This window comes from Ornithorhynchus anatinus, chromosome 4 (assembly GCF_004115215.2).
Source record: "Ornithorhynchus anatinus isolate Pmale09 chromosome 4, mOrnAna1.pri.v4, whole genome shotgun sequence".
In the NCBI taxonomy this organism is placed as follows: domain Eukaryota; kingdom Metazoa; phylum Chordata; class Mammalia; order Monotremata; family Ornithorhynchidae; genus Ornithorhynchus; species Ornithorhynchus anatinus.
The window spans coordinates 135,120,522-135,142,934 of record NC_041731.1 but is presented as its reverse complement, the minus strand read 5'-3'; the positions used below and the strand labels follow the sequence as shown (position 1 = coordinate 135,142,934).

At 57.4% G+C, this 22,413-nt stretch overlaps 1 protein-coding gene across 1 annotated transcript in view; it reads right to left on the bottom strand.

Moving 5' to 3' along the window:
- The window catches only part of POLN (DNA polymerase nu), a 95,520-nt gene that overhangs the window by 66,890 nt on the left and 6,217 nt on the right, over positions 1–22,413 (bottom strand). Inside the window, 5 exon segments of the mRNA XM_039911985.1 lie at positions 4,049–4,114; positions 11,124–11,182; positions 12,365–12,458; positions 15,617–15,700; positions 18,485–18,539. Coding sequence (XP_039767919.1) covers positions 4,049–4,114; positions 11,124–11,182; positions 12,365–12,458; positions 15,617–15,700; positions 18,485–18,539 — 358 coding nt within the window.

Here is a 22,413-nt window from a genome sequence, read left to right as displayed (position 1 = left end):
ATCCGTGAAGCGCTCACTACGTGCAGAGCACCGTTCTAAGCGCCGGGGGAGATACAGGGCGATCGGGTCGTCCCACGTGAGGCTCGCGGTCTCCACCCCCATTTTCCAGATGAGGGAACTGAGGCCCAGAGAAGCGAAGCGACCCGCCCACGGTCACCGGGCCGACGAGCGGCAGAGCCGGCATCCGAACCCGTGACCTCTGACTCCCAGGCCCGGGCTCTCGCCGCTGAGCCACGCCGCTCCTAGCCCTTGGCTGAGCCAAGTGGAGCTAGGGCTGCGACTCTATCTTTAGACGTCCTCCGTATTCGAAGGAGACACCGCGGACGATGAATCAGTTCACCTCTGACTGAGTTCTACGCACCCAAATCCCCCACGTTTCCTGAGAAACCCGCAGCCCACACCGAATTCAGAAAAAGGAACGGCGGGGGACGGGAACCGGAGGATCCAAGAGTGGGCAGATTTACCTCGAAAACGTAAGAGCGAGGCCGAAGAGGAAAAAAAAAGGGAAAACGATTCAACCCCCGAGGCCGCTTTCCACGTCTTCCTTTCATCGAGCCTAATTACGAAGCGCGCCGCACACCGAGCGGAGCGGCCCTCGGTTTCATCAGCGCTAACCGGACCCGTGACCTCCTCTCCGGAGCGAAAATCGGTCTCTGCAGGGTTAAGAGGCAGCTCGACCCCGACTGCCGGGAGCGGGGAGCCACCGACGGCCACGGACGCGCGGAGCTCGGAGAGAAATCCGCATCCCTTTAGAGCCGGCCCCGCGTCCGGCCGAGACTCCAGTTCACGGTGCCCTCGGCCACCCGCTCGCCCGCCCCGACCGGCCGCTGAATTCGGGCCGTCGCTCGCCGTAGCTTGAGGCCCGCTCCGGCCGAAAACGTCCCGGCTCATCCTTCCGCGCGATGGAAATTCTCCCTCCAGAGACGGGAGACGACGAGGCTTGGGAAGATTGGTTAGCAAAAGATCCCGAATTGCCGTTCTGTCTTCGAAAGGGGCCTGGAAACTGTAACCACGGCATCGGGCAAGCGCTCACTATGCTTCGAGGCGCTGGGGTAGATACGAGGTCGGCAGGGGCCGTCCCACTTGGGGCTCACGGTCTCGATCCCCATTTTCCAGATGAGGCGAGCGAGGCGCCGAGAAGCCAAGCGACCCGCCCGAAGTCACGCCGCGGACAGGTGGCGGACCCGAAATCAGCACCCACGACCTCCGACTCCCAAGCCCGGGCTCCTTCCGCGAGGCCGGTGGAGAAGCAGCGCGGCTCGGTGGAAAGAGCCCGGGCTCGGGAGTCGGAGGTCACGGGTTCGGGTCCCGGCTCCGCCGCCCGTCCGCCGGGTGACCGCGGGCGAGTCGCTTCGCTTCTCCGGGCCTCGGTTCCCTCGTCTGTGAAATGGGGATTGACCGTGAGCCTCGCGTGGGGGCGACCCGATGACCCCGTATCCCCCCCGGCGCTCAGAACGGTGCTCGGCACGTAGTGAGCGTTTAACAAATACCAACGTTATGATTATTATTGTTATCAATTGACGCATTCATCCGCATCTTCTATATACGTTTGTCTCCTTTTCTCCCTTGAACTATCAACTCCTTGAGGGAAGGGGGGGTGGATCCACTAGAGAAGCGGCGCGGCTCAGTGGAAACATCACGGGCTTGAGAGTCGGAGGTCCTGGGTTCTAATCCCGGCTCCGCCGCCTGTCAGCTTCACTTCTTGATGCCTCGGTGACCTCATCTGTAAAATGGGGATTAAGACCGTGAGCCTCACGTAGTATTCCTCAACTCCCATTCTCTCCCGGACCCCCTCCGATCCGGCTTCCGTCCCCTCCGCTCTACCGAGACCGCTCTCTCTAAGGTCACCCGTGACCTCCTTCTTGCCAGATCCGACGGCTCCTACTCCATTCTGATCCTCCTCGACCTCTCCGCCGCCTCTGACGCCGTCGACCGTCCCCTCCTCCTCCACACCTCATCTCACCTCGGCTTCGCGGACTCCGTCCTCTCCCGGTTCTCCTCTCGCCTCCCCGGCCGGTCACTCTCGGTCTCCTTCGCCGGCGCCTCCTCCCCCTCCCGTCCTTTAACTGTCGGAGTTCCTCGAGGGTCGGTTCTCGGCCCTCTCCCGTTCTCCATCTACGCTCACTCCCTCGGCGAACTCATCCGCTCTCACGGCTTCGACTACCGTCTCTCCGCGGACGACACGCGGATCTCCATCTCCGCCCCCGTCCTCTCCCCCTCCCTTCGGGCTCGCGTCTCCTCCCGCCTCCGGGACGTCTCCGCCTGGATGCGAGCTCAGCGTGAGCGAGACCGAGCTCCTCATCTTCCCTCCCGAACCCGGTCCTCTCCCGGACTTCCCTATCGCCGCGGACGGCACGACCGTCCCTCCCGTCTCTCGGGCCCGCGATCTCGGCGTCGTCCTCGACTCGTCTCTCTCGTTCGCCCCACGCGTCCTATCCGTCGCCGAGACCCGCCGGTCTCACCTCTACGATATCGCCGAGATCCGCCCTCTCCTCTCCACCCGGACGGCTACCTCGCCGCTCCGGGCTCTCGTCGTATCCCGGCTAGACTACCGGGTCGGCCTTCTCTCCGACCTCCCTTCCTCCTCTCTCGCCCCGCTCCGGTCTATCCTTCGCCCCGCCGCCCGGCTCGTCTTCCCGCAGAGACGATGCGGGCCCGTCACTCCCCTTCTTAGACGACTCCGGCGGTTGCCCGTCGACCTCCGCTCCAAACGGAAACTCCTCACTCTGGGCTTCGAGGCTCTCCGTCACCTCGCCCCTTCCTACCTCTCCTCCCTTCTCTCTCTCCGCCGCCCGCCCCGCCCGCCCCGCTCCTCCGCCGCCCGCCTCCTCGCCGTCCCCCGGTCTCGCCCGTCCCGCCGTCGACCCCCGGGCCGCGTCCTCCCGCGGTCCCGGGACGCCCTCCCTCCTCGCCTCCGCCAGACCGATCCTCTTCCCCTCTTCGAAACCCTACTTAAAACTCACCTCCTCCGAGAGGCCTTCCCGGACCGAGCTCCCCTTCTCCCTCTGCTCCCTCTGCCGCCCCCCCTCCACCTCTCCGCAGCTTAACCCTCTTTTCCCCCCAACTCCCTCCGCCCCTCCCCCTCTCCCTCCCCATCCCCTCGGCACCGTACTCGTCCGCTCGACCGTATATACTTCCGTCACCCTATTTATTTTGTCAATGAGATGTACATCGCCTCGATTCTATTTAGCCGCCATCGTTCTTACGAGACGTCCTTCCCCTCGACTCTGCTCGTCGCCGTCGTCCCCGTCCGTCCGTCCCCCCCGATCGGACCGTGAGCCCGTCGGCCGGCGGGGACCGTCTCGATCCGTTGCCGGCTTGTTCGTTCCGAGCGCTCGGTACAGTGCTCTGCACGTAGTCAGCGCTCCATAAATACTACTGAATGAACGAACGAACGATCTGATCACCCTCAGTGCTCAGCACACAGTAAGTGCTTAACAAATACCAACATTATCGTCATTACAATAATGTGCTCCTTGTGTCCTTGCTGATTCTTTCGATTTACTTGGGCAAATGCCAGGCAAAGCGTCTGTCGGGTAGAGCGGGCAAAACACGACCGCCCGAGGTCACTTCACGAACAGGGTTTCGCATCAACAAAGGGAATGAAATTTCACTTTCATGAAAGCATAACCCGCCTCAACCTTGGAAGGTGCTTGAATCGTTTAAAAAGTCAAAAATAACTTGAAAACGGAATGCTGCAACTGCACTGGCCGACAGATTCCGTCGGAATTCCCGACCGGCTAACGGCCCCTCCTGCCCGCTTCCTTCCCGACTCTTTCCTCGGGCCCGCTTCCACCGGGCCCGGGCGATACAGTCGATCTCTCTCTTTATCCACCGGACACAGACAGTTTGGAAAAGACCTATTTCAGATTTTACGGACGGATGAGTTTCAGACAGCGTTAAACGAGAAAGTAATAACCCCTAACTGTTCTCACCGGGACCTCCCGAACGGGGTCCTCTCCTGCGGCTTTACAGGAAACACATTTCTACGCCAAACTAGCCCGCCGCCTTTGACCGAGGGGCGTCCGTAAATGAGGGGCAAACTCACGGGCTGCTTGGCTCAAAGTCCGCCACTCACGGTTCCGGTCCGATTCCACGTGGGTGAAATGAAGCCCTGCATCGATGAGAGAGAGAGAGAGAGAGAGAGAATGAAATTCCAGATCCTGAGGCGGATGCTTCAGGTGGAACCAGCGTTGAACTTGTGATTCCTTTTCCACTTTGGCGGGGGCTAATTCCACTCTTCTCTCCCAGCGTATTCATTCATTCATTCATTCATTCATTCATTCATTCATTCATTCATTCAATCCTGTTTATTGAGCGCTTACTGTGTGCAGAGCACTGTACCAGGCGCTTGGAAAGTACAACTCCGAGGGTTTTATGCTGTAGTCTCCCAGCCTATGCCCTCAGTTCCGTTTTCATTTGCCTCCTTAGGGCTCTCGCTACCCGCTGAGAAGCAGCGTGGCTCAGTGGAAAGAGCCCGGGCTTTGGAGTCAGAGGTCAAGGGTTCGAATCCCAGATCCGCCATTTGGCAGCTGTGTGACTGTGGGCGAGTCGCTTCACTTCCCTTTGCCTCAGTTCCCTCGTCTGCAAAATGGGGATGCAGACCGCGAGCCTCATGTGGGACGACCCGATGACCCTGTATCTACCCTAGCGCTTAGAACGGTGCTCTGCACATAGTAAGCGCTTAACAAATACCAACGTTATTATCGTTAATCCCGGCTCCGCCACCTGTCAGCTGTGCGACTCTGGGCGAGTCGCCTCACTTCTCGGTGCCTCAGTTCCCTCATCTGTAAAATGGGGATGAAGACCGTGAGCCTCACAAGGGACAACCCGATGACCCTGCATCTACCCCAGCGCTTAGAACGGTGCTCGGCACAGAGTAAGCGCTGAATAAACACCAACGTTATTATTATTATTACCCTCGATCCTCCCACAGGCCTAGGTCCCCCGCACCCAACTCTGCTGCTCTCCCCTACCTGGCAGTTCTACCCTTCAACTGAACTCGTTCCTGGGAGTCAGGAGGACCTGAGTTCTAATCCCGGCTCCACCACCGGTGAGTGCTCAATAAATATTATTGAATGAATGAAGTCAATCAGTTCCTGTCTCCTACCTGGGAAGCAGCATGGCCTAAAGGATAAAGGCCAGGCCCTGGGGGTCAGCAGGATCCGGGTTCTCACCCCGGCTCCGTCAACCTGTCTGCTGGGTGTTCTCGGGTAAGTCACTTCGCTTCTCCGGGCCTCGGTATCCTCATCTGTAAAATGGGGATCGATAATAACAATGTTGGCATCTGTTAAGCGCTCACTCTGCGCCGAGCACCGTTCCGAGCGCCGGGGGAGATACGGGGTCATCGGGTCGTCCCACGTGAGGCTCCCGGTCAATCCCCATTTTACAGATGAGGTCCCTGAGGCCCAGAGAAGTGAAGCGACTCGCCCACGCACGGTCACCCAGCTGAGGAGCGGCAGGGCCGGGGGTCGAACCCGCGACCTCTGACTCCGAAGCCCGGGCTCTTTCCACTGGGCCACGCTAGAACCCCACGTGGGACGGGGACCGCGTCTAACCCGATCATCTTGTATCGACCCCAGGGTTTAGGGCAGTGCCTGGCACAGAGTAAACACTCACTAGATACCACGGTTGTTCTAAGTGCTTAGTGAATCACTTATTACAAGCGAATCATTCATTCAGTCATTCAGTCGTATCTATCGAGCACTTACTCTGGGCGGAGCACTGGGCTAATCGCCTAGAAGGTACCACTGGGCAACAGATAGAGACGATCCCCGCCCAGTGACGGGCTCCCGGTCCAGAAGCAGCGCGGCTCAGTGGAGAGAGCCCCGGCTCTGGGGTCAGAGGTCACGAGTTGGAATCCCAGCTCCGCCGCCCGTCAGCTGCGTGACTGTGGGCGAGTCACTTCGCTTCGCCGGGCCTCAGTGACCTCATCTGGAAAGTGGGGATTAAGACCGCGAGCCCCACGCGGGACGACCCGATTCCCCCGCGTCTCCCCCAGCGCTTAGGGCGCTGCTCGGCACCCAGTGAGCGCTTCCCAAACACCAACATCGTCATTAGAAGGGGGAGACAAGGAATGAACGAACGGGACCGGCCGGCACAGCGAGTACCGCGGAGTCCACTCAGAATTGTGCGGCAGGGGGAAAACCTGGAAGCCGACGTTCGGTTTGGCCAGGGCGGTCCTCCCCGGCTTCCGGACCGGTTTGTCCACTCGCCTTCCCATCCCCTGAGGCGGTGCTTCCTGTCTAGCCCGGCATCTTTCGTTCATTCATTCAGTAGTACTTAGCGAGCACTTACTGTAATAATAATAATAATAATGATAACGTTGGTATTTGTTAAGCGCTCACTACGTGCAGAGCACTGTCCTAAGCGCCGGGGTAGGCACGGGGTCATCGGGTCGTCCCACGTGGGGCTCGCGGTTAACCCCCATTTTCCAGATGAGGTCACCGAGGCCCAGAGAAGTGAAGCGACTCGCCCACGGTCACGCAGCTGCCGAGTGGCGGAGCCGGGATTCGAACCCATGACCTCCGACCCCCCCCCCCCCCCCCAAGCCCGGGCTCCTTCCACCGAGCCACGCTGTGTGCAGAGCGCTGGACCGAGCGCTCGGACCACGAACGAGTCGGCAACGGATAGGGACGGTCCCCGCCGTCCGACGGGCTCACGGTCCGATCGGGGGAGACGGACGGACGGGGACGACGGCGACCAAACTAACGGCAGTGGATACCAGCAGATAGAGTTGGGCACGGTCCCCGTCCTGTTTGGGGCTCACGGTCTCAATCCCCATTCTACAGACGAGGGAACCGAGGCCCAGAGAAGCGAGTGACCCGTCCAAGGTCGCACAGCAGACAAGTGGCGGAGCCGGGATTAGAACCCACGACCTTCTGACTCCCAGGCCCGGGCTCTTTCCGCTAGGCCACGCTGCTTCCTAAACCCCGCTTTCCTCTTCTCCCATTCCCTTCCGCATCAACCCGACTTGCTTCTTTTATTCAACCACCCCCTTCCCAGCCCCACAGCACTTATCTGTACATATCTGTTGTTTATTTCATTCATTCAGTCAGTCGATAGCATTTACTGAGCGCTTACTATGCGCAGAGCACCGGACTAATTTGTTTCTAGTCACGCCTGTCTCCCCCTCCCTAATAACGTCGGTATCCGTTAAGCGCTTACTATGCGCCGAGCACTGCTCTGAGCGCCAGGTAGATACGGGGTCATCAGGCTGTTCCACGTGGGGCTCGCGGTCTTCGTCCCCATTTTCCAGAGGAGGGAAGTGAGGCACAGAGAAGCGAAGTGACTCGCCCAAAGTCACGCAGCTGATAAGCGGCGGAGCTGGGATTAGAACTCACGACCCCCGACTCGCCAGCCCGGGTCCTGGCCGCTGAGCCACACTGGAAGCTCACTAGGGTCGGGGAACGTGAGGATGATGATGGTATTCGTTAAGCGCCTACTATGTGCCAAACGCCGTTTTAAGCACCGGGTGGGGGATACGGGGTCAGCGGGTCGTCCCACGTGGGGCTCCCAGTCTTAACCCCCATTTTCCAGACGAGGTCACTGAGGCCCAGGGGACCGAAGTGACCTGCCCACAGTCACCCAGCAGACAACGGTGGAGCCGGGATTAGAACCCACGACCTGTGACTCCGAGGCCCGAGCTCTTTCCACTACTACTAACGATGACGACGTTGGTACTCGTTCAGCGTGCAGAGCGCCGCGCCGAGCGCCGGGGGAGATACAGGGGAATGCGGTGGTCCCACGTGAGGCTCCCGGTCTTCATCCCCATTTGACAGATGAGGGGGCTGAGGCCCAGAGAGGTGAAGTGACTTGCCCGCGGTCACCCAGCTGACGAGGGCCAGTACTCCCCCGCGCTTAGAACAGTGCCCCGCACCCAGTAAGCACTCGATAAATCCGAACGAGTGAACGAACGCACGAGCCAGAATGCCGCCGGAATGAATTCTCTGGGGAACCCGCCGATTCACCCAAGAGGCTAAACGGCACCGTCCTTTCATTCGTTCGTTCAACGGTATTTACCGAGCGCTGACTACGTGCAGGGCGCCGGACCGAGCGCTCGGGACGGACAGACGGGTAACGGATGGAGACGGTCCCCGCCCTCCGCCGGGCTCACGGCATCGCAGACACCGACTCCGTTGTACTGTCCTCTCCCAGACACTCGGCACGGTGCCCGGCACCCGGCACCCGGCGGGTGCTCCGTAAATCGATCGACGGACCGGTTAAGCGTCGAACGAAAACTCCAATTATTATGTCATTGCTACCCGGAAGCTTCCCCCGGGGAGATGTTGGACGTCTGCCCCAGGCCCCCGCATCCTCCCCTTCGGCGGTGAGTTATCCGGAGCCTGCCGGGGCTCGTCTCGCAGCTCTTCCTCTCGTGATAACAGCGTCGGTATCGGTCATACGGGCAGAGCGCTGTTCTAAGCGCTGGGTAGATACGGGCTCGTCGGCCTATCCCGCATGGGGCTCACAGTCTTCACCCCCATCTTCCAGATGAGGTCACCGAGGCCCCGAGAAGCGAAGCGACTCGCCCGCGGTCGCACGGCCGACGAGTGGCAGAGCCGGGAGCCGAACCCGTGACCTCCGACTGCCAAGCCCGGGCTCTTGCCACTGAGCCATGCTGCCAGAGCAGGGCCAAATAATGATGATAATAACGATGACGATAATACTGGGACCGGTTAAGTAATGTTGGTATTTGTTGGTATTTGTTAAGCGCTTACTATGTGCCGAGCACTGTTCTAAGCGCTGGGGTAGGCATAGGGGAATCAGGTCGTCCCACGTGGGGCTCACCGTCTTAATCCCCATTTTACAGCTGAGGGAACTGAGGCGCAGAGAAGTGAAGTGACTTGCCCACAGTCACACAGCCGACGAGTGGCAGAGCTGGGATTCGAACTCGTGAGCCCTGACTCCAAAGCCCGTGCTCTTTCCACTGAGCCACGCTGCTTCTCACTATGTGCCAGGCACTGTACTGAGCGCCGGCGTGGAGGCGAGGAAATTGGGTTGGACACAGTCCTCCTTTTCCCCCGATTAGACCGGAAGCCCGTCAGTGGGCAGGGACCGTATCTGTTGCCGCACTGTCCACTCCAAGCGCTTAGTACAGTGCTCCGCACATAGGAAGGGCTCAATAAATACTCTCGAATGAACGAAGGAACGGACGAGGGAACCGAGGCACAGAGAAGCGAAGTGTCGTGCCCAAGGTCCCACATCAGACAGGTGGCTGAGCTGGGAGAAAGAGCCCGGGCTTTGGAGTCAGAGGTCATGAGTTCGAATCCCGGCTCCGCCACTCGTCAGCTGGGTGACCGCGGGCGAGTCGCTTAGCTTCCCCGGGCCTCAGTGACCTCATCGGGAAAATGGGGACGAAGACCGTGAGCCCCACGTGGGACGACCCGATTCCCCCGTGTCTCCCCCAGCGCCTAGAACAGTGCTCTGCCCACAGTAAGCGCTTAACGGATACCGACATTATTATTATTATTATTATTATTATTACGATGACACCCGTCTCCCTTAGGGGGAACAAGGAAGGCGGCTTTTCCGAGATCAACCTGTGAGGACGAACACACGGTAAAATAAATGGTGGTATCTGTTGAGCGCTTACTATGTGCAAAGCGCTGTTCTGAGCGCTGGGGGAATACAAGGGGATCAGGTCGTCCCACGTGGGGCTCGCAGTTTTAATCCTCATTTTGCAGATGAGGTAACTGAGGCACAGAGAAGTTAAGTGACTGAGAAGCAGCGTGGCTCAGTGGAAAGAGCCCGGGCTTGGGAGTCAGAGGCCATGGGTTCGAATCCCGGCTCTGCCGCTTGTCAGCTGTGGGACTGTGGGCGGGTCACGTCACTTCTCAGGGCCTCAGTCCCCTCATCTGGAAAATGGGGATTAACCGTCAGCCTCACGTGGGACAACCTGATGACCCCGGATCTGCCCCAGCGCTTAGAACAGTGCTCTGCACCTAGTAAGCGCTTAACAGATACCATCGTTATAATTATTAACTCCGTTTTACAAAAGAGATAACCGAGGTACGGAGAAGGTGAACGACTCGCTCAAGATCACGCAGCAGGCAACTGGGAGAGCCTGGACTAGAACCCAGCTCTCCTGACGCTCAGTCCCACGAACCTTTCACTACGCAACACTATTCCCTTACACCTAAAGAGAAAAGTTCCGAAGATACTGCCGTAGAGAGTGCGCTTTCTCTGAACCTGTTCAGCACCCAAATTTCCCGAAGCCAGTTAATAATAATAATAATAATAATAATAATGATAATGTTGGTATCTGTTAAGCGCCTACTACGTGCAGAGCACCGTTCCAGGCGCCGGGGTAGACACGGGGGAATCGGGTCGTCCCACGTGGGGCTCGCCGTCTTCATCCCCATTTTACAGATGCGGTAACCGAGCCACAGAGAAGCGAAGCGACTCGCCCACGGTCACCCGGCTGACGAGTGGCGGAGCCGGGATTCGAACTCATGACCTCTGACTCCAAAGCCCGGGCCCTTCCCACTGAGCCACGTTACGCCGGCAGACTCTCCCAATCGCTTAATACAGTGCAAGCACTCGAGAAATCCTATTCATCGACCGGTAGGCGGTTCAAACAGCCTCCGGACCGCGGATAGCGCAACGCCGGGGCTCCTGCACAAATCTAGCTACGGTTCAGCAAATTCGTTATCCGGTTTGTAAATGGACTTAAACGTTAAGATGTACAAATCTTTTAAAGCGTAGAGTATATTTCAAAATAATTTTCTAAAGTGACCCAAAGCCAGAGAAGCAGCGCGGCTCAGTGGAAAGAGCCCGGGCTTTGGAGTCAGAAGGGGTTCGAATCCCGGCTCTGCCGCCCGTCAGCCGGGTGACCGTGGGCGAGTCGCTTCGCTTCTCTGGGCCTCGGTGACCTCATCTGGAAAATGGGGACGAAGACCGTGAGCCCCACGCGGGACGACCCGATGGCCCCGTGTCTCCCCCGGCGCTTAGAACGGCGCTCTGCACGTAGTGAGCGCTTAACAGATACCGACCTTATCATTATCACGTAGAGCTAAACATTCGGGTCAGTCACGATACGTGGAGAGGGCTAACTTTTCCGGTCGCGTCATTACGGTTTGGAACGGGAAGAATGAGGTATTTATCTAAAAGAAGAAACTCACCTGCCCGTACTCTGAAATGACCTCGGGTAAAGGCCGCGGGTCTCGCAGAGCATTTAACGGGAGGAAAAAAATCGGCAAATGTTGCCGTCAGAATCCCAGGCCTCATTTTCCCATTGGACCCCCAGAAGATGGTGTTTAAACGTCAGGGAGTGACTTCCAAACCGAGAATTTCTGAGCAGTTTGACACCGAGGCCCCGGATCTGGCAGGTTCCCTCTCTGAAGTCTCCCGTTACCCTCCCTAGGCCCTTCGGCTCCTCTCTCTAGATTTGCCAGTTACGCTCTCCAGAATTGCCGGTCACCGTCTTTCTTTGCCAAAGCCTCCCCCAGCCGTTGGAGTCGGAACGCTCCTCTCATTCGATCACATTTACCGAGGCGCTGACCCTACTATCTGGACATCTATAGTTCTTGTATTTTTCTATCTCCCTTCGTATATTTCATCCCGCGATAGTCGTACTCCTTCCGCTCACATCCCCCGTCTGTCCCTCCCGTCCCCGCTGACTGTAGATTATCCGTGTCCGTCTCCCTCATCAGGTCGCAGACCCTTGGAAGGCAGAGATGACGATCAATAATGACGTAACAGCGTAGAGCCATCCCGACCCCCGGGGTAGATACGAGATCCCGACGGTAATAATGGCATCCGTTGAGCGCTTACTACGTGCCAGGCCCCGTTCTGAGCACCGGTCCAGATACAAGTTAATCGGGTTGGACACGGCCCCCGTCTCGCATGGGGTTCACATTCTTAATCCCCGTTTTACAGATATAAGGGTGCTATTTGTTAAGCGCTCACCGTGTGCCGAGCACTGTTCTCGGCGCCGGGGGAGATACGGGATCGTCGGGTCGTCCCGCGTGAGGCTCCCGGTCTTCGTCCCCGTTTTCCAGGTGAGGTCACGGAGGCCCAGAGAAGCGACGCGACCCGCCCACGGTCACCCGGCTGCCGGGCGGCGGAGCCGGGATTCGAACCCACGACCTCTGACAGGGTGAGCGAGGCCCGGAGAAGTTCCGGGACCTGTCCGAGGTCACACGTCTAATGAACCCAAGTCCTTCCGACTCCTAGGTCGGGGCTCTGACCGCTAGGCCACGCTGCCGGGAACACCCATCTGCCTCCTTCAGGTCTCTCTGGAGCGCCAACCACAAAAGGAGGAACAGATCTCTATCTGTGGCCCAACTGTACCTTCCAAGCGCCTAGTACAGCGATCTGCACCTAGTAAGCGCTCGAGATGAATGAATCTGAACTCTCCCCGCAGCTTCTGAGGTGGATGGGTATTTCCGGAGCTCAGTTCGGGGAGGGGGCTTACTTTCGCACGGCGGAGGCAACTTGAATTGGTCGTGCCCAATCTACGGGAAGAGGAACGTTAACATCGGCGAAGAGGCCTATCAATTTAAACTGGATGAAACGTTGCTGCAACGGTGCCCGGGCGTTTAGTACGGTGCTCTCAGTAAGCGCTCAGTAAATACGGCTGAATGATTGATTTGTGAATGGAATAAGAGCCTAAACCAAGGAGCAGAGGTAAACTATCTGACAAAACGTGGCGGCACGATTCCATTAGGATCGACCGATGGTCATCACTCCGGCTCCGCCGTTCGTCAGCTGGGTGACCGTGGGCGAGTCACTTCACTTCTCTGGGCCTCAGCGACCTCATCTGGAAAATGGGGATTAAGACCGTGAGCCTCAGTTGGGACAACCTGATGACCCTGTACGTCCCCCAGCGCTTAGAACAGAGCTCTGCACACAGTAAGCGCTTAACAAATACCGACATTATTATCATAAATGGTATTTACTGAGCACTTACTATAATATTAATAATAATGATGGCATTTGTTAAGCGCTTACTACGTACAAAGCGCTGTCCTTAGCGCTGGGGAGGATACAAGGTGTTCAGGTTGTCCCACTTGGGGCTCACAGTCTTCATCTCCATTTTACAGAAGGGGTAACTGAGGCACAAGGAGGTGAAGTGACTTGCCCAGAGTCGCCCAGCTGACGAGCGGCCGAGCCGGGGTTTGAACCCACGACCTCTGACTCCCAAGCCCGGGATCTTCCCACTGAGCCGCGCTGCTTCTAGCGCCGTATTAAGCACTCGGGAGGGTACAAGACAACCAAACCAGCAGCCGCGTCCCCTGCCCAAAACGAGCTTAACGGTCTAGAGGGATCGACTGATGGAATCTGTCGAGACGGTATCTGTTAAGCGCTTACTACGTGCCAGGCACCGTTCTAAGCGACGGGGTGGAGACGAGGTACTTGGGTTGTCCCACGTGGGGCTCATAACCTGAAACCCCGTTTTACGGATGAGGTGGCCGAGGCCCAGAGAAGCGAAGCGACTTGCCCAAAGTCACACAGCTGACGAGCGGCGGAGCCGGGATTGGAACCCGAGACCTCTGACTCCCAGGCCCGGGCTCTTTCCATTAAGCCACGCTGCTTCTCACTTAGAACTGCTCTCAGTGGTTGGGAGAGTACTATACCAGCGGAGAGGCAGCGCGGCTCGGCGGAAGGAGCCCGGGCCTGCGTGTCAGAGGTCACGGGTTCCAATCCCGGCTCCGCCGCTCGTCAGCTGTGTGACCGTGGGCCAGTCACTTCACTTCTCTGGGCCTCAGTGACCTCATCCGCAAAATGGGGATTAAGACCGTGAGCCCCACTTGGGACAACCTGAATACCTTGTATCCACCCCACCCCACCCCCAGGGCTTAAAACAGTGTTTGGCACATAGTAAGCACTTAATAATAATAATAATAATAATAATAATGATAACAATACGCAAAGCACTGTTCTAAGTGCTGGGGCGATACAAGGCGGTCAGGTCGTCCCATGGGGGGCTCACACTCTTTATCCCCATTTTCCAGATGAGGTCACTGAGGCCCAGAGAAGTGAAGTGACTCGCCCAAAGCGACGCAGCTGGCAAGCGGCGCAGCCGGGATTAGAACCCGTGACCTCTGACTCCCAACCCCGGGCTCTTTCCGCTGAGTCACGCTGCTTGTCTGCTTCACATGCCATTATTATCATTATACCACAGAGTCGACAGACACATTCCCTACTACCCACAACGAGCGTACAAAATCCAGGGGGGAAGACAGACATTAACGTGAATAAATGACGGATTCGGACGTAAGTGCCGTGGGACCGAGGGAAGGCGGAATAAAGGCTGCAGATCCATTCCTCCATCCGATAGTATCTATTGAGCGCTTACTACGTGCAGATCACCGTACTGAGCGCTTGGAACCTACCGATCGGCAACGGATAGAGACGGTCCCCGCCCAGCGACGGGCTCACGGTCTAATCGGACGAAAACGATAGCAATAAATAGAATCGAGGTGACGTCCGGCTCATTAACAGAATAAATAGGGTAATAAAATCCAGCGGGAGAAGGGGAAACGAGAGATGACAGCCAATCTAGGGGGAAAGACAGACCGTAACAGAGATCCATAAATGATGGATACAGACAGAAGTGCCGTGGGGCTGAGGGAGGGGGGAATTCAGTAGTATCTATTGAGCGAGCGCTTACTCTGTGCGGAGCACTGTCCTAAGCGCTTGGGATGGAAAGTCGGGCAACGGATAGAGACCATCCCTGCCCACTGACGGGCTGACGGTCTAATGGGGAATAAAGGGTGCAAATTCAGGACGATGCAGAAGGTGAGCGGGAGAAGAGGAAGCCCCGCCGTGAGCCCGCCGATGGGCAGGGACCGTCTCTATCCGTTGCCGGATTGTCCATTCCAAGCGCTTAGTCCAGTGCTCCGCCCGGAGCGAGCGCTCAATAGATACTACCGAATGAATGAATGAATGAGCCCTTCCCTTAGGGTCGGAGCGAACAGGGTCAGGAGCCACCGTCGTCCCGAGGGAGAGTGCTGCGAGAGGGAGGGAGGGTGCCAGCGAAACCGCTGGCCACCGCCCCTTCCCCCCTCTGCCCCCCGCGGTCCCCAACAGGGGAGCGGGCTTGAAGCCGGTGCCTGGGACAAGCAGTAAAAATAATGACGGCACGCGCTGAGCGCTTACTACGTGCGGAGCACCCTTCTAAGCGCTGGGGGGATACGAGGCGATCAGGTCGTCCCACGTGGGGCTCCCAGTCTTCACCCTTATTTCACAGATGAGGGAACCGAGGCCCGGAGAAGTGAAGTGACTCGCCCAGGGTCACACAGCTGCCGAGTGGCGGAGCCGGGATTCGAACCCGTGACCCATTTGGTATTTGTTGGTATTTGTTAAGCGCTTACTACGTGCCGAGCGCCGTTCTGAGCGCTGGGGTAGACACGGGGAATCGGGTCGTCCCACGTGGGGCTCCCGGTCTTCGTCCCCATTTTACAGACGAGGGAACTGAGGCGCGGAGAAGCGAAGTGACTCGCCCAGAGTCACACAGCTGACGAGTGGCCGAGCCGGGATTTGAACCGATGACCTCCGACTCCAAAGCCCACGCTTTTCCCACTGAGCCACGCTGCTTCTCTGACCTCTGACCCCCGAGCCCGGGCTCCTTCCACTGAGCCGCGCTGCTTCCCACTACGCGAGGCCGTACCTCTCTGAGCTGATGGCCGCCGGTCAGGGGGAGCGGCCGTCCGGCCCGGAGGTGGGCCTGCTGCTCCAGTTCCGTCAGACGGGCCTGGGAAAGGGGCAAAAACCGTGCACGTGACTCCCCCCGACCCCGCTCTCGTCTACCCCGGGCCTTCTGCCAGGGCACCGATCTGATCACCCTCCGCGGGGCGGGCTTAACAGCACTCGGCGCCCAAATGCCTTAGAGGGTCTAGGTTCTCTTTCCACGTTAAGGCACGCTGAGAAAATGCATCGCATTTTAAACCTACTAATAACGACGGTATCTGTGAAGCGCTAACTATGGTCCGGGCACCGTAATAATGTCGATATCTGTTAAGCGCTTACTCTGTGCGGAGTAATAGTAATAATAGTAACGTTGGCATCCGTTAAGCGCTCACTGTGCGCCGAGCACCGTTCTAAGCGCCGGGGGAGACGCAAGGGAATCGGGTCGTCCCACGTGGGGCTCACGGTCTTCATCCCCATTTTACAGACGAGGTCGCCGAGGCGCCGAGAAGTGAAGGGGCTCGCCCAAAGTCACACAGCTGACAAGTGGCCCGGCCGGGATTCGAACCCGTGACCTCGGACTCCAAAGCCCGCGCTCTTTCCACTGAGCCGCGCTGCTTCTCTGACTTAGAGTACCGTTCTAAGCGCCGGGGTAGACGCAAGGGAATCGGGTTGTCCCACGTGAGGCTCACAGTCTTAATCCCCACTTTCCAGATGAGGTCACTGAGGCACAGAGAAGTGAAATGACTTGCCCACAGTCACCCAGCTAAGTGGCATGGCCGGGATTCGAACCCATGACCTCTGACTCCCGAGCCCGGGCTCTTTCCACTGAGGCGCGCCGCTTACCCAACTGAGCGCCGGGGTGGATACAAGCAAATCAGGTTGGACGCGGTCCCTTTCCCACTTGGGGATAATGATGATAATAATAATAACAATAATGATAATTTTGGAATCTGTTAAGCGCTTACTACGTGCCGAGCGCCGTTCAAACCGCTGGGGTAGGCACAGGGCCATCGGGTCGTCCCACGTGAGGCTCCCGGTCTTCGTCCCCATTTTACAGACGAGGGAACTGAGGCCCGGAGAAGCGAAGTGACTCGCCCACGGTCACACAGCTGGCGAGGGGCAGAGTCGGGATCTGGTAGACACGCTCCCCGCTCGCCGGGAGGGTTTCTGCGAAAGCGGCGCGGCTCGGCGGATAGAGCACGTGACTGGGAGTCAGAAGAACCTGGGTTCTAATCCCGGCTCTGCCTCTCGTCTGCTGTGTGACCTTGGACGGGTCATTTAACTTCTCTGTGCCTCAGTGGCCTCATCTGCAAAACGGGGATGAAGACGGTGAGCCCCAGGTGGGACAACCTGATCACCCTGTATCCTCCCCAGAACAGTGCTCCGCACCGAGTAAGCGCCTAACAAATGCCAACACTATTATTCTCCGCGCCTCCGTTACCTCATCTGCAAAATGGGGATTAAGACTGTGAGTCCAATGTGGGACAGGGACCGGGTCCAACCTGACTAGGGTTGTGAGCCCCACGTGGGACAACCTCATTAGTCTCCATCTCCCCCGGGGCTTAGAACAGTGCTTGGCACACAGTAAGCGCTTAACCAACACCCACATTATCATCTAACCCGGCGCCTAGTACGGGCCTGGCACGGAGTAAGCGCGTAACAAATGTCAAGAAAAAAGGAGCTTATAAGTCTAGTCCGTAATTTCATTTTTGAGCCCAGCCAGGTGGACGATATAAAGTTGGAAGTGCGATCGATTTGAGCATTAATTCGCAATAAGCGATTTTTGAGCAAATAGCCGATGGAGGCGATTTCATTAGAACTTTTCAACTCTTGAGCTGAACCAACTGGGAGGCTGCACGTCTTTTAATCATAATCGTAATAATAATAAAAATGTTGGTATCTGTTAAGCGCTTACTACGCGCAGAGCACTGTTCTAAGCGCCGGGGAGGATACAAGGTGATCGGGTTGTCCCAGCTGGGGATCACGGCCTTAATCCCCGTTTTCCAGATGAGGTCACCCACCGAGGCCCAGAGAAGTGAAGTGACTCGCCCACAGCCACACAGCTGACAAGTGGCAGAGCCGGGATTCGAACCCAGCGTGGCTCAGGGGAAAGAGCCCGGGCTTGGGAGTCAGAGGTCATGGGTTCCAATGCCTCTGGTCAGCTGGGTGACTGTGGGCGAGTCACTTCACTTCTCTGGGCCTCGGGTTCCGTCATCTGGCAAGTGGGGATGAAGACCGTGAGCCTCACGTGGGACGACCTGATGACCCCGTATCCGCCCCGGCGCTTAGGAGAGAGCTCGGCGCATAGTAGGCGCTTAACAGATGCCGACATTATTATTATTATTATTATTATTACTGTTATTATTTTAAGGCCTCCGGAGCTCAGCCTTCTAATCTTTAAACTGGACGAGACGGTGGCCTCCCTCCTCCCGGGACCTTGAGCGCCCTGGGAGGCGGGGACTGTGTTTGATCCCGCTGTCTTGGATCCGCTCCAGTGCCTGCCACCTAAATAGCAGACTTAAGAATGAGGGGAAGCAGGCCAGACTAGTGGCTGGAACCCTTATCTAACTGCAAATTCCAAAAAGCATCAGGGCATCTGGGGCATTCAATAACAAGTCGATCAGCGCCGGCGAGAAAACAAACGGTATCGTCTATCTTGCACAGTTTTTCAACGGACCAGTTGGAAGAGATAAGATAATTCACCCGTTATCGGCCGTGTAACTCGTTGAAATGACCAGAATTCTCACGCGAATACTAAATATTACCGCTGGGTGACCTCGCTGCTGCATACCGTGGGTACGGGGAGCACCGCAGCGTAGAAAACGTTTACAAAAATAAGCTCGTTTACCCCGGGGAGTTCTGACGTCCTTCTCGGCTCTTCTTGGTTCACCTGAATCTTCTGGCTCTCCGTCACCGGAAATCAAAGAACCGGACACAGTCGTAGCACGGGTGAGACTGTTTACTAAGAGATGACGTTGGTATCTGTTAAGCGCTCGCTAGGCGCCGAGCACCGTTCTAAGCGCCGGGGTAGACACGGGGTCGGCGGGTCGGCCCACGTGAGGCTCGCGGTCTTCATCCCCATTTTACAGATGAGGGAACCGAGGCCCAGAGAAGCGAAGCGACTCGCCCGCGGTCGCCCGGCCGACGGGTGGCGGAGCCGGGATACGAACCCAGGACCTGTGACTCCCGAGCCTGGGCTCTTTCCACCGATCGCGTGCTCAGCACTGTACCGAGCGCCGAGAAAGACTACCTGGGGGGATTTTGGTCACGGTCCCTGACTTTCAAGGGGTTCACGATCAAAGAGTAGAAGCCAGGGAGAGGAAGCCTGGTGACGAAGCAGCGTGGCTCAGTGGAAAGAGCCCGGGCTGAGGTCCCGGGTTCGAATCCCGGCTCCGCCACCTGTCAGCTGGGTGACCGTGGGCGAGTCACTTCGCTTCTCCGGGCCTCAGTGAAGACCTCATCTGTAAAATGGGGATGAAGACCGTGAGCCTCATGTGGGACGACTTGATGACCCCGTATCTACCCCGGCGCTCAGAACGGTGCTCGGCGCATAGTAAGCGCTTAACAAATACCAACACTATTATCATTATTATTAAAGCTGTTACCGATCTGTCCATTCCAAGCGCTTAGTGCAGTGCTCTGCACATAGTAAGCGCTCAATAAATACTATTGAATGAACGAATGGAGGGAAACGAAACAATAAATCACAAAAACAGAAGAGGGAAGGACGGATACCCCAAGAGGACTAGGGTTCTGTGGCTCTAGACTGTGAGCCCGGTGTGTGCGGGGAATGTGCCTGTTTATCGTTGTATTGTACTCTCCCGGGCGCTTAGTCCAGCGCTCGGCCCCCAGTAAGTGCTCAATGAATACGATTGAACGAATGAATGAATGGCCGGACGAAGCAGCGTGGCTCGGTGGAAAAAGCCCGGGCTTGGGAGTCAGAGGTCGCGGGTTCTAATTCCGGCCCCGCCGCTTGTCAGCTGGGTGACTTCGGGCGAGTCACTTCGCTTCTCTGAGCCTCAGTTCCCTCGCCTGTAAGATGGGGATGAAGACCGTGAGCCTCCCGTGGGACAACCCGATGACCCCGTATCTACTCCAGCGCTTAGAACGGTGCTCGGCACACGGTAAGCGCTTAACGAATGCCATCATTAATTAGATGATCCAAATTTCAGGCTCTCCACGGTGTGTCCAAAAATCGCAGCGACATCCACGGGCAGACGCCACAGCCTTCCCGACGTTTAGCAGAGCCACGCTGGCCGGCTTGTTCGATGGGGTTTCCAAATTCCCAGCTCCACCGAGGAGTCCCCCAAGGTTCGCGCCTGCGGCCCGAAGGAGCCGGCGAGGTTCAGAAATATACTAAAGTTACTAAAATACGCTAAATAATACTAATAAGGTTGGTATCTGTCAAGCGCTTACTATGCGCAGAGCACCGTTCTAAGCGCTGGGGGAGATCCAAGGCGATCGGGTCGTCCCGCGTGAGGCTCACTATCTTAGTGCCTATTTTACAGATGAGGTCACTGAGGCCCAGAGAAGCGGAGTGACTCGCCCACAGCCACACAGCTGACAAGCGGCGTCAGAGGTCGTGGGTTCTAACCCCGGCCCCGCCACTTGTCAGCTGTGTGACCTTGGGCGAGTCACTTCGCTTCTCCGGGCCTCAGTTCCCTCATCTGTAAAATGGGGATGAAGTCCGTGAGCCCCGCGTGGGACAACCTGATCGCCTCGTGTCTACCCCAGCGCTTAGAACGGTGCTCGGCACATAGTAAGCGCCGAACGGAGACCGACATCATCATCACGTTATTACAAGTGGCAGAGCACTAAAGCGGATTAGTGTTCAGCAGTATTCATCTGCCCTAATGAATTACTCAAGGAGCTTTTTAGGAGTAGCCTGTCTCCTCTCCCCCTGCACCCCATTCCCCATCCGGGCTCCGAACAGTAATAGTGATAATAACAACGATAACAGCGGCATTTGCCAAGTGCTTACTATGTGCCAGGAGTTACGCTAAGCACTTGGGGTGGATACAAGGAAATCAGGTCGGACACAATCCTGTCCCTTATGGAGCTCTCGGTCTGTGATCCCCGTTCTACAAGTGAGGATACCGAGGCCCAGGGAAACGAAGTGACTCGCCCAAGGTCACACGCAGCGGAATCAGAACCCAGCTCCTTCTGACTCCCAGGCCCATACTCTATCCACCGGGCCCCGCTGCTTCACGCTGCTTCCCGACCATCCCGAGAGCCGAGCAGACCCGGGGAAGCACAAACGGAGCGCGGTTGCGGATTGAGGGGGGATCGAGAACCGTGGCGACGTCAACCGTGTCGGGGAACGTAGGTGGGAGGGTGAGGTTTGGGAGAAAAATAAGGAGATCCGCTTTCGCCAGGTTGGCGGTTAAGGTGGCGGTGGGTCACTTGTGCGGCGACGGCCCGGCGCGGGGGAGGGAAGACTAGGAGAGCAGACTCGGAAGGAGGAGTCCAGGAAGCGGGAAAGGAACCAGAAGAGAAAACCTCCTGAGGGAAACCCAGGCCAGAGAGAGATTTTAGGAGGAGAGGGTGGTCCACGGTATCCAAGCAGGCCTTCCCAGACGGAGCTCCCCGCTTTTCCCTCTGCTCCCCCTCCACCCTCTGCTCCTCCCCCTTCTCCTCCCCTCAGCTGAGCCCCCTTTCCCTCTGCCCCTCCCCCGCCTTCCCCTCCCCTCAGCCCTGTGCCCCTTTGTATATACTATTTATTAGCCTATTTATTTTGTTAATGAGGTGTCCGTCCCCTTCATTCTATTGATCGTGATGATGTCGATTTGTTTTCGTTTCGTTCCGCTTTGCTCTGCCGTCTGTCTCCCCCGATTAGCCCGTCGTTGGGCAGGGATGGTCTCCATCTGTTGCCGAACTGTCCATTCCGAGCACTTGGTACAGTGCTGTGCGCAGAGTAAGCGCTCAATAAATACTATCGCATGAATGAATCTCTCCCAAGAGGCCTTCCCCTACTGCGCTGTCACTTCCTCTTCTGTGTGCGCACCCCTCCCTCGGCCCCACGGCACTCCCTCGCCGATTTATTTATATTAACGTCTGTCTCCCCCTCTAGACGGGAAGCTCGTGGCGGGCGGGGGACACGTCCGTCGACTCTGTTACGTCGTAACTCTCCCAAGTGCTCAGTACAGTGCTCTGTACCCGGAACGGTGCCCGGTAAATAGGACCGACGATCCGGACAGAGAAGAGCCCGCCAGATTCGGTGCGAAGTAGGCCAGCGGAGACCTCTTCCTTACCTGCCAGAATCGGTATCAGAGGAAGCTCCGGAGTGTGAAATAGGCACCGCGGGCCGCGAACCTAGGAGGTACAGTAAGAGCAAGTCACTCCAACTTGACTTTAATTACCAGATGCCCGTTTCTCTCTTCTGCGGAGAGGTCGTCAGTTCAGCTGGGACAGTCACTCCCGCGGGTTTGTTTTTCGTTTTCATTTCCAAGCCGAAGAGACCGAGCGGGAGAGATTTTAACCGAAACAGAAATCAAGGACCCGCTGGCCTTGAGACGCCGGAAAACGAAAATGGGGACGGTCATTTCAGTTCGACTTCACAACGCCGCCACTTAAATCCGCGTAAACACCACGGGCCGGGGTTTAGCCTAGATTTCTAACCGCCGAGAGTAAGGAGAAAGAAACCTTCCATCGTCCAATTAGGAGCCGAGCGGAAAAAGCACGGATCTGGGGGTCGGAGGACCCGGGTTCCAATTCTGGCTCCGCCACGTACCTGCTGAGTGACTCTGGGCAAGCCACTTGGCTTCTCTGTGCCTCATT